Source organism: Manduca sexta, chromosome 16 (assembly GCF_014839805.1).
Source record: "Manduca sexta isolate Smith_Timp_Sample1 chromosome 16, JHU_Msex_v1.0, whole genome shotgun sequence".
In the NCBI taxonomy this organism is placed as follows: Eukaryota; Metazoa; Arthropoda; class Insecta; order Lepidoptera; family Sphingidae; genus Manduca; species Manduca sexta.
Genome location: NC_051130.1, coordinates 8,480,945 through 8,491,305, shown reverse-complemented (window position 1 = coordinate 8,491,305; position 10,361 = coordinate 8,480,945). Strand labels below are relative to the sequence as shown.

General features: G+C 33.7%; 3 protein-coding genes and 1 long non-coding RNA gene across 4 annotated transcripts in view; 2 read left to right on the top strand and 2 right to left on the bottom strand.

The window, feature by feature from the left end:
- Positions 1–2,142, bottom strand: part of LOC115444223 (peptidyl-prolyl cis-trans isomerase FKBP8) — a 13,069-nt gene extending 10,927 nt beyond the window's left edge. Inside the window, 3 exon segments of the mRNA XM_030169912.2 lie at positions 1,224–1,367; positions 1,556–1,756; positions 1,889–2,142. Coding sequence (XP_030025772.2) covers positions 1,224–1,367; positions 1,556–1,756 — 345 coding nt within the window. The 5' untranslated portion in view covers positions 1,889–2,142.
- A 465-nt stretch (positions 2,143–2,607) lies between these two features.
- On the top strand, positions 2,608–5,118 carry LOC115444228 (cyclin-dependent-like kinase 5). The gene is made up of 2 exons (XM_030169918.2): positions 2,608–3,265; positions 3,532–5,118. Exons 1-2 carry the CDS (start codon positions 2,608–2,610, stop codon positions 3,768–3,770), a joined length of 897 nt encoding a protein of 298 aa, XP_030025778.1. The 3' UTR covers positions 3,771–5,118.
- LOC115444229 lies at positions 5,099–7,304 on the bottom strand. The gene has a single exon (XM_030169919.2). It carries the CDS (start codon positions 6,001–6,003, stop codon positions 5,128–5,130), a length of 876 nt encoding a protein of 291 aa, XP_030025779.1. The 5' UTR covers positions 6,004–7,304; the 3' UTR covers positions 5,099–5,127.
- Positions 7,305–7,364: 60 nt separating this feature from the next.
- LOC119189493 lies at positions 7,365–10,196 on the top strand. Its single transcript, XR_005112441.1, has 2 exons — positions 7,365–7,599; positions 8,927–10,196. It is a non-coding gene; the product is annotated as an uncharacterized LOC119189493 (long non-coding RNA).
- The last annotated feature ends 165 nt before the right edge of the window (positions 10,197–10,361 follow it).

Below are 10,361 nucleotides of genomic sequence, written 5' to 3'. Positions count from 1 at the left end.
TGCAACACAAAGAAAGATGCTTATCATATAAATTATGCATGAACAAAAATCAATTCCTGGTACTCAGAAGAAAGAATTTTTTATATTTATAAACAATTAATTACAAAATATATATGTGTTATGTTATATAAATAAGCAAAATATAACCAATGTTATATTATTCCTAAATGCTTCAGGCTACTGTTTATCCCAGAAAAAAAATAAGACAGGAATTTTGTCCCGGATAAATTTTTTCATACAAACAGATCCATGAGCAAAAGATAGTGTTTTATTTAAATATATTATTTAAATAAATACATTACTTGACAATGTCATAGGACAAGTATGTTATGCATGTAAGTGAAAGTGATATTTGTTTTTTGGTCATGTGTCTGATGTAAGAAAGGGACCAACTATAGACATAAAGTTATGCTTATGTATTTCTCTATGTATGAAGACAAACATTATTAAATTATACTATATCAAATCATAATGTGTATATACTAAAATAATATACCCTTTCCTTTAGAAACTGCATCAACTAATAAATAGACACCAAAACATAGGGTCTAACTTAATCTACTTCTAAAATCGAAATTAATATCATTTATAATGATTTCTTATGTTGTTTCTTACTAATATATCAACTTGAACTCAGTAAAACATGTAAACAATTTCTTTATTCAAATATTATCACAATTATAATAAATCTTTATTAAACAAATGTGTATATGACATCATATAATGTGAACAAAAATTATCTTCTAATGTGTTAGACAAACTGTTATATTATCTTATCAGTATCATACAAATAAATAGAGGCAACCTGTCTGTAGTATTGTGAATTATAGTTTCACATTTTTAAATACTGAATGATTTAAATGCGCATTTAAATAGAAGAAATTTTCAAAACATTAAATGAAGATGCCAAACATAGTTTCATACACACATCTTTCATCTTTGCATTTTAATGTTGAATTAGTGGCATAAGGTCACTAAAGCAGTTTTAAGCCCACTTATGTACACTTGTATGTATAGTCAAAAATAAATCCAAAAGCAAGAAATATAATAAATAAATAATAATAAAATGTTAATTATAACACTTTTGAAAATACAAATTCATGGAACCTTGGCATCTGAACTAGGATATGCTGTGAGATGTCGAAATTATACAGACAAAGGTGTTTTTCATATATAATAATATAATACTGTGGTGATGATGTTGTTAATGAAAAAATACTTACTTCATTGTCTCCCAAATATATCTTAACTAGATCTCGCTTTTCAACAATGTCATTGCTATCCTTTATTTTAAGTTCATAACTAATTTTGCATATATCACCTCTCTGAGGTCTTAAATTGGATGATTCATCTCCTGTTTTTATTATCTGTAAAAATATTTTACATCAGCATATAAATTATTTCATAAAATTTGTTCATTTCATTGTTTATAAATAAGAATTTAGTTTATTAATTAATCATATGCAAAATAATTATTTTAATCAAATAAAACTGTTGACATACACTTACTTAGTTCATACAAAATTTAAATTTATAAAATATGTTAATAGCCAACCTTTTTAAGTAAAGCGCCGGAGCCAAGCAAGTCCTGCCACTCATCAGTTTTCGTTTCTGGCGTTTTTTCTTTCTCGGCGGCGGCCGCGGCCGCTTCTGCCAGTTTAGCTTCTTCAATCTCATGAGCGGCCGCAGAAGCCAAATCTTCAAAGGAACTGCTCTCAGATTTATCTATTAACGTGCCTCTACCTTCGTCACTCATCTGGAACATACGCACGCTTGTGTACTACACCGTAAAAATAATACGTAATATTTATCATACAGATCAACAAGTCACATGTTTTAATAGCTATAAATCGGCAAAAACTGTGAGAACTTATATACACATCCTCACCTTGTGTAAAGTGTCTATTTATAAATAAAAAATAATACTTTCCAAAATAATATTAATTGTAAATGTATGACAATTCAACTTTTTGGATTTGACTTTTTGTGAATGAAAGAAATGAAATGAATTATTTCAACATATGTGCGGCTGTTCATAACCTCCTTTCTTTGTTGTAAATAATTTACGTCTATCTAATTTACAGTTACTTATGAACGTTAAAAAATATCTCAATACGCGTATAACTGTTATATTACATATTTTATATAGAAAAATCATAGGTGTCACTGATTATGTGAGAAATCGTTTTAATTTCTATGATTGTAATAGGAGTGCCGAATTTAAGCATTATAGCTTCCGAACAGAACTCTCAGATTGTGATATTGTGCGTCATTGAAATTTGCAATTGTGAAAAGTACAATTATCGTTATAAAAAAAATTAAAATTCCATAATTAATGATAGGAATGATTATTTTTTATTTTATCATATTATATTTAAATCTAAAAACAAAAACTGTAAAAAACCATAGGTATCTACTATCTCAAGAACAATTACGGTTAAAATATATAAATTGTACGAATTATATCTATCAAACCTTGTGAACACGACGAACTCTCGAAAAATAGCGGTTGTCAAGTCTCAAGTGTCATTTGTCAATGTCAAAGTTACGGAGTCGGCTAATAAACAATCGATTTTGTGCTGCAGAATTTTCGTACAAGTATAAATTATGCAGAAATATGAAAAACTTGAGAAGATCGGCGAAGGTACCTATGGTACTGTTTTCAAAGCAAAAAACAAAGAAACCCATGAAATCGTAGCGCTTAAGCGTGTTAGGTTAGACGATGACGATGAAGGGGTACCATCGTCCGCTTTGCGCGAAATATGTCTACTTAAAGAATTGAAGCACAAGAATATAGTTCGGCTATATGACGTGCTGCACAGCGAAAAGAAACTGACCCTCGTGTTCGAACATTGCGATCAGGATTTGAAGAAATACTTCGACAGTTTGAATGGCGAGATAGATTTAGATGTTGTGAAGTCTTTTATGTACCAGCTGCTGCGAGGATTAGCTTTTTGTCACAGCCATAACGTACTTCATCGAGATTTAAAACCGCAGAACTTACTGATTAATAAAAATGGCGAGCTTAAGTTGGCAGATTTTGGCTTGGCTCGGGCATTCGGCATCCCAGTGAAGTGTTATTCAGCTGAAGTAGTGACCTTGTGGTACCGGCCACCTGATGTTCTTTTTGGCGCTAAATTGTATACTACTAGCATTGATATGTGGTCTGCTGGGTGTATATTTGCAGAACTAGCCAATTCAGGCAGACCTCTATTCCCAGGGTCTGATGTCGAGGATCAGTTAAAGAGGATCTTTAAGCTACTCGGTAAATTATATTTGATATTCAAGGTTGTGCAATAACTTTAGTTTGTGTTATAAAAGCTTGGCAAATGGACATTGATGACCCAATGGTAAATGTTTGCTATGGACATCTAGGCATAAAATTATATGACTTGATCCAACTTAATTGTATATTATTACAAGAAATAGCAGTAACAGTTCCAATACATCACAGTTACATTTATTTTTATATGACATTGTTCATACTTAATTAGATTTGTTCCAAGGCCTTCAATATCCCACTTGTTGCAGGCACACCCAATGAAGGCACATGGCCTGGAGTCACTCAGCTGCCTGACTACAAGCCCCTCCCAGTGTACCAACCAAGTCTGGGCCTTGCACAGGTTGTGCCAAGACTGCCGGCGAGGGGCAGGGATCTGCTAGCCCGACTTCTCACTTGCAACCCAGCATTAAGAATGCCTGCTGATGATGCAATGGCACACGCTTACTTCCATGACCTCAACCCATCTGTCAAGAATGACCGATGTTAACAATCAATACATCCATACAAGTGTACCTCGGAACTGCTATTTTGTGATAAAAACAAAGATGAGGTACAGGAGTGTTGTGATGATGAGACCTAAAGAGACTGCAATGATAATATATTGCCGTGTTTATATAAGTATGTGAACCTAGACGTTAACAGTTTCTTTGAGTTTTCTAGTCTCGCTCTGGGATTATGTGTAACTAAAATTGTTTTGTATAGAGGAGACATTTGTAAGTCTTGTGTGTGGCTTGCTGACTTCACGTGGAAGGGATAAAAATATCAGACAGTTTAGATGATATAGTGATATCAGGTCAGGGGATAGTGATGTTTGTTATACAATAATATAAAGATTAGATTATAAATGATGCATTTATTTGCATTGTAATGACTGAAATGGAAATTTCAATTAAATAATATTAGTAAAGATAGTCTCAGTAACCCAGCTGGAATAACAATAAATGTTTTCACATTTATATTACTCTTAATAGAATTGTGATAGATGTCATTTTACAGAGAATTTTCAGCCACATATTATTAGTTACCATTTTAATGAAAAATATTGTTTCATTTACTTCACATCTTACATATTTTGAATCTGTATAATTTTATTTTGACTTCTAATTGTTGTCCTATTCAAGTGATTATTGATATTAACATGCGTCAAAATACAGGGGGATTTTTAAAAGGGGGATTCAGGTAATTAGCACAGAGAAATTTTATACCAATTACTCACATTTTATGTAACCTAATAAAAGATTATTTGTCATTTTTTCACTTTGGCCCTTATAAAGAGGTGTTGAATTCCATATAAGTATTATTGGGTAGTCATCTTTGCATTGATTACTTGTATTTTTCATTCTAAATATTGATCAAATATCCTTAGTAGTTAAGAAGAGTCTTTTAAGACTGATTTTCTGCAGCTACAGAAATTAGGTAACTATGTGCTTTTACAGCCAAACCCCAAAAATCCATTCTTTGTAATTACTGACTCATGCATACACATGTTCAAAGTATATAGTATGTCGCGTACTTGATTAACAAGCGATACATATGGCCATGGAGCGATTTAACGAGCTTACAGAAATGCCCGGTTCATGCTTTCTACTGGGTAAAAATATAACAAAACTTGATTGGTCATTGATCTCACAATTTATTAAATACATTTAATATTTGTGGAACAATAATAGGCCTAGATTTAATATCCAATAGAAATGTTAACATTGTTGTTTAATTTATTATATAGCTTATAATTATCATGTAATATAATTTATCGTTGTATCATAAGTTCGTATTCGTCGTAATGTTAAATAAGCCAATGTTTTATAAATACGTAATAAACATTGTAAGTCCGAGTCGTATGTTTATACATTCTCTGCCGCATCACTAAGTTCAGCACTAATGTATTCACTAGCCTTCATGCTTGATGTCATAGATGATTTATACGATGATGATTTCTTCTCTTCCCGTATTGTTTCTGATCTACTGTTCGAACCGTAGGTCTCTGAAGATGAAGCTGAGCTGCTCTGTGCCATTTCATCCATTAGATCGGACAGTTTCACATTCGATTGCATTTTGTCTTTATCACCAGATCTATTGAATTTGTCGTTTAATTCCTCTACCTTTTCCGTAACAGCTTCTTTTAAAAGTTCCGGTTTCAGTAAACGACTGTGTTCTTCTTTTATCAACTTCGCCTTATCCATACTTATAAGTTCTCTGGCTTCTCTTATTGCATCATCTATGTCCTTCTGAGTAATACCTGTTGAAGTTTGTGTTATTCTTGTTTTCATGTGAGTTTTCATGGGACACGTTCCACTTATTTGTATCGGTACGATCTTTTCATTTCCTTTGGTAATTTTCTTTTCAGCAACAACTGAAAGCACTCCATCTGAAGACAATGTAGAACATACGTTGTCGGGTGGACAGTTGCTTGGTAAAGGATAACGCCTCGTGAAATGTCTTGATACGAAACTGCTGTCTTCTTGTCTCTCCTCATGTTTGCCTTCTATAATTATCTCCTTATCGGTAACTTTAACATTTATTTCGTTCGGTTGAAAATGTTGTACGTCTAAATTAATTTTGTATTTATCTTTTGTTTCTTGGATTGTTGAGCCAAATTCTTTTCCATAACCACTCTTGTACCACGGTCTAAAGTAATGTCTCGAATGAAATGGTTTCAGATAACTATCGAAGTCTCTGTCGAATAAGCGCAACGGACAAAAATTCATGTAATCCATCATAGATGCAAACTGCACTTCATATACTATCGAATTGAACAAGATCCAACAACACTCGTTCTTTTATAGTAGTGATTCTATATTTGTAGACGTTATGGTTGTCTCACATGCTGTCGTGAACACTTATTCATTCTTTTTATATTAACTTATATACATAAATCAACGTAGATATATGATGTACGAATAAGGTCATCTAGCATCAACGGCAAGTTAGCAGATTCTTAGCCACTTTCTTGTCGAGTATAAAACTATCTCACTAGCATATCTTGTGCTCTTCTAAAAATATATACGCTTCTTCCTTTTCTAAGATACTCTTCCCAGTGTATATCACAGGGTTGGAGAATCTTCGACGTGTAAGTGCCGAGCGGGATCGTGTGCAGAACACGGAAGAAGATGCCGGGTAGACGACTGACGGGTATCTAGAGAATTCCGTCACGGCATCCCTGCCTGTCGTAAGAGGCAACTAATTAGGGCTCAGAGAGAATTGCGGTGCGAGCGCAGGCTACAACGACTCCGTGGTGGACGACAATACGCGTAGTCGGTGTCCCGATGTCGTAGACGCCAAAGATATTCTTTAGCGTATAGGGGCATCTTAGCACCTCAATTAGAAAGGTGCCACAGTGCGGTAACACGCAGGCAAGGTTCCGCGCAGTTACCTTAATGCAACAAAATACCCCAGAGCCGTCTCGTATGCGCTGAAAAAGGCCACCGCGAGTTTTGGTTGGTATACCAGTGCAGGGTATACATAGGATTAGGGACTCCAATGCTCTCTCGGATTATGCTATACTCCTGAATGTCGACATTGGGCAAAAAGACCGGTGAAAACATGACCGTTCCATTCGTCTTCCAGGTGGTAGTAGCAATAACGTCTTTTTTCCCTGCGTAAAAGAAAGACTTGAAGAATATTGGAGTAAAACATTTTTTTCTTTATTAGTATTATTGGTAGTAAGTATTCTGAGATTAGAAAGAAATAGTATATCAAATAGAGTTACGTATCATGGACATTCGATGTACCTATATATTTTTTGCAGGATATTGTAGGTGCACAATCTTATAAAGTAAAAGTATATAGATAGCTCATACCTAATAGAGAATTGTACTTATTTTGTAAAAACTTATTGATAAATTTGAAAACCGTTGTGGCATTAATGTATGGTACGACAATTTTATCGCAATTTCTTTTAAGCACATCCCTAAAAGGTGTCGATACTGACGAATGATTGAACTTTAGCTAATTTTATTATTAGCGTGACATTAACGCGTGATATATTCTAACTTTAAAAATAAACAGCGTCACGCTCGGATTACTCATGGTTCGTGCTGGTTCGTGAGTACCACCTACAGACCGGAAAACAGGTAGCATAAACAATTGTATATAAGTACCTACTTACGTTTAGAGGGTAGATCTTCGGCGCCAAAAACTATTTAAAAATTGTGAGCTCATCGGCCCTTTGATGTTCATTGCGATTTCCTTTTATTGCTCTTATTGTTGATTGCTAATTTTGTAAATTTAAGAATGGTACCCGTAGTAGGTAAATTATATAACTACGTAGCTACAAATAGTTTTGCATCAGAAATCAGAATCCCTGATCTTACAAGGTACTTCTTATTTTCTGAGTACAAAAACAGTACCAAGCAAGTAACCGGAAAACCTATTAATAAAAAGATTTCAATTTACTGCCGGCGAAATAAAGGATATAATTATTGTTCTCACTATCTCTAATTGTACTGAGAAGGTACATTCTGAAATAGACTTGTAGATTAGACCCTTCACATACGGTTTCTACGCCCATAAATAGAGATTTGAGATTTTATTTAATTTCATTACATACCTACCGTGAATATAAATTTAAAAATGACAATGAAACCCTGAGATGAAACCGAAAGGTTTATGTCAACGTACTTGTGCTATGAATCACGAGTGTCTGGGTTCGATTCTTGGACATATGACGTGATTTTAAATATGAAAGACATCGGAGTTGCCGAAGAATACCTTTCCTGAAGATGTTTATTATTTATAGGCATCGTGTGTTAAGTGAAAAAGTGAATTATGTACTTAATAGTAATTTTTTTGAAATATCTTGTACATAAAACCTTAGCACCAATTACGGCCACATATTACACACCTCATACAATAGAATTAGCTAAGTTTTGCTCGTGGCTTCACCCTCGAGAATACCTTTTCTTGCTACAAGTCCCTAAAACACTATCGAATCATAGCACAAATTGTAGGAAGCCATCACTTTCTTAAAAAAAACATTTTAAAATCAATTAAGTATATCCTATGGGAGCATATTATCGAGGTATGCCTACAAGTGTGTCAAATTTTATCTAAATCCTTTCAGCTGTTGCTGTGTTTACCTCTTACATTCAAAACTTTTTCATAAACTTTTGCATTTATATTAATAAGTAGGAGGACAAGATTATTAGGAGATAATATAAATTTTCCATGTCATATAATATATTGCCAATTTTATACATGCTAAGGGAAAACGATTTTTATATTCAGCTCCCCTGCCCCTGGACAAAACTTTTTTCACAACCCTTGACAAAAGATTTCTTCACCAAGAATCTAATTTATATACTGTTGATTATTAGCACCTGGAGGCTTTCACGCCTACCTTGAGCATAGCACCCCTGAAAACCTATACTATTGATACAACACCAGCCTTTTTCTTGGAGCAAGTCTCCTCTAGGCCGAGAGCAGTGATACTGAAACAGCTGCAATAGTCTAATGGAGGGTACCGGCACATAGTAATAACAACACTGTACATAACTGCTCCAATATTTTTCTTTATTATCATAAATTTAGGGCCAAAAACTCTGCACACATTTATTAATATAAAAAAACATTTAATTATTGTATCAATGTAATAATGACAAAAAACTTTACAATTTACAATAAGCTATAACATTTCCATTTCAGCTCTCTTCCGTTTTCTGTGGTTGGCAACCATGTTAGCTGCAGTGAGTGGACTCTCCCCCCTCTGAAGCCACATTGCAAGTGCTCTCTCAGTGGTTGCTGCAGCTGCTGCTTGCACCCTTTCACTTTCTGATAGAGGCTGCATTGAACTTATGGAGTCATTAGACACGCTTGCTGAGAGAAGCATTCTGAATCTTTGCCTGAAGGTCTAAAGAAAAAGTTATTTATTGAATTATTGGTTTCTTCACAGGAAAATAATCAGCATAAAAATGTCTGAAAAAAATTATTAATACATTTATTATAATTTTGATGTAAATTATTTGTCTGAAAATTGCATGTGATGGTAAAACAGATTTGGTTTAAATGGGTAAATCCATTTGCATAGAACTGCTAGATCAGAAATTACCATTGAGTCAATCTGCTATTGCTGGCAAGGATCTTCTATCTGCAATCCACAGTGCTATTTTTACGATGCTGTCCATTTAAAAATCAAATATTTTCCATAACAGCAATTACCAGAATAAAAAGTAATGACCTATCTGCATGCCAAATTTCATCCAAATCTTATAATATTCTGAATGCATAATTTAAAAACTAACTATTAATTAAATAACATCAAATATGTAAATTACAATGCATTCTTGGAAAATGTATACAAATGTAAATAACTTTAAGACAAGTATGTAAATCACACACTTACATTCATCAATGTAGCTGATACTTCACCCTTAATGTCATGCTTAGCAACATAACATCCCATTTCATAAAAATATTTACCCAATTTATGCATGTCAACAGTGCAAGCATCCGCACCTAATATTTCTCTGTAAGATTCTTTATAAATTTTGGGCAATTCTACACTAATTAATGGGGGTCGCCTAGAATATAAAGACTCGGCCAACCAAAGAGGTATATCTAGGTGAGTTCCAGCTTTCAAATCCTCTTCGGTAGCGGATGGATCTAAAAAACCTGAAGCAAAATAATATTATGAAAACATCACATATTGATCGAGTGCCCAGTGGGCCAGGGAACATTATAAACTAAATTAAGCAAAAGATACGGGTATCACTAAGTAGCTCAAAGGAATATTGATATATATTACCCATTTTAGGCAGGTCGTGTAAAAATTTACATGGCACTTTTTCATTTGTTACTAAAATATCTTGTATCGATAAATAACTTGTGTTTTCCATTTAAATTAGGCCAATAAACGACTACTAAATTATTTACATAGATGCGGTAGTTTATTTACACTAGTGCAATAAAAAAAAAATGTTTCCACTCCTCACTATTTTCCAGTTTCCCGCGTTTTCTGACAGCTGTCAAAATGAAATATTTTTATTTATTTATTACGGCTCTGGAACAAATCCATTCAGCCCAAACGAAATAAAAATTTTACGGCGCTGCCAACTCAGTAGAACTCAGTGGTGCCAACTAA

Coding starts and splice junctions, on each gene's coding strand:
- LOC115444229 (XM_030169919.2), bottom strand. CDS start 6,003: ATGATGGATTACATGAATTTTTGTCCGTTGCGCTTATTCGACAGAGAC.
- LOC115444228 (XM_030169918.2), top strand. CDS start 2,608: ATGCAGAAATATGAAAAACTTGAGAAGATCGGCGAAGGTACCTATGGT. Junction 3,266..3,531: donor GAGGATCTTTAAGCTACTCG/GTAAATTATATT, acceptor CACTTGTTGCAG/GCACACCCAATGAAGGCACA.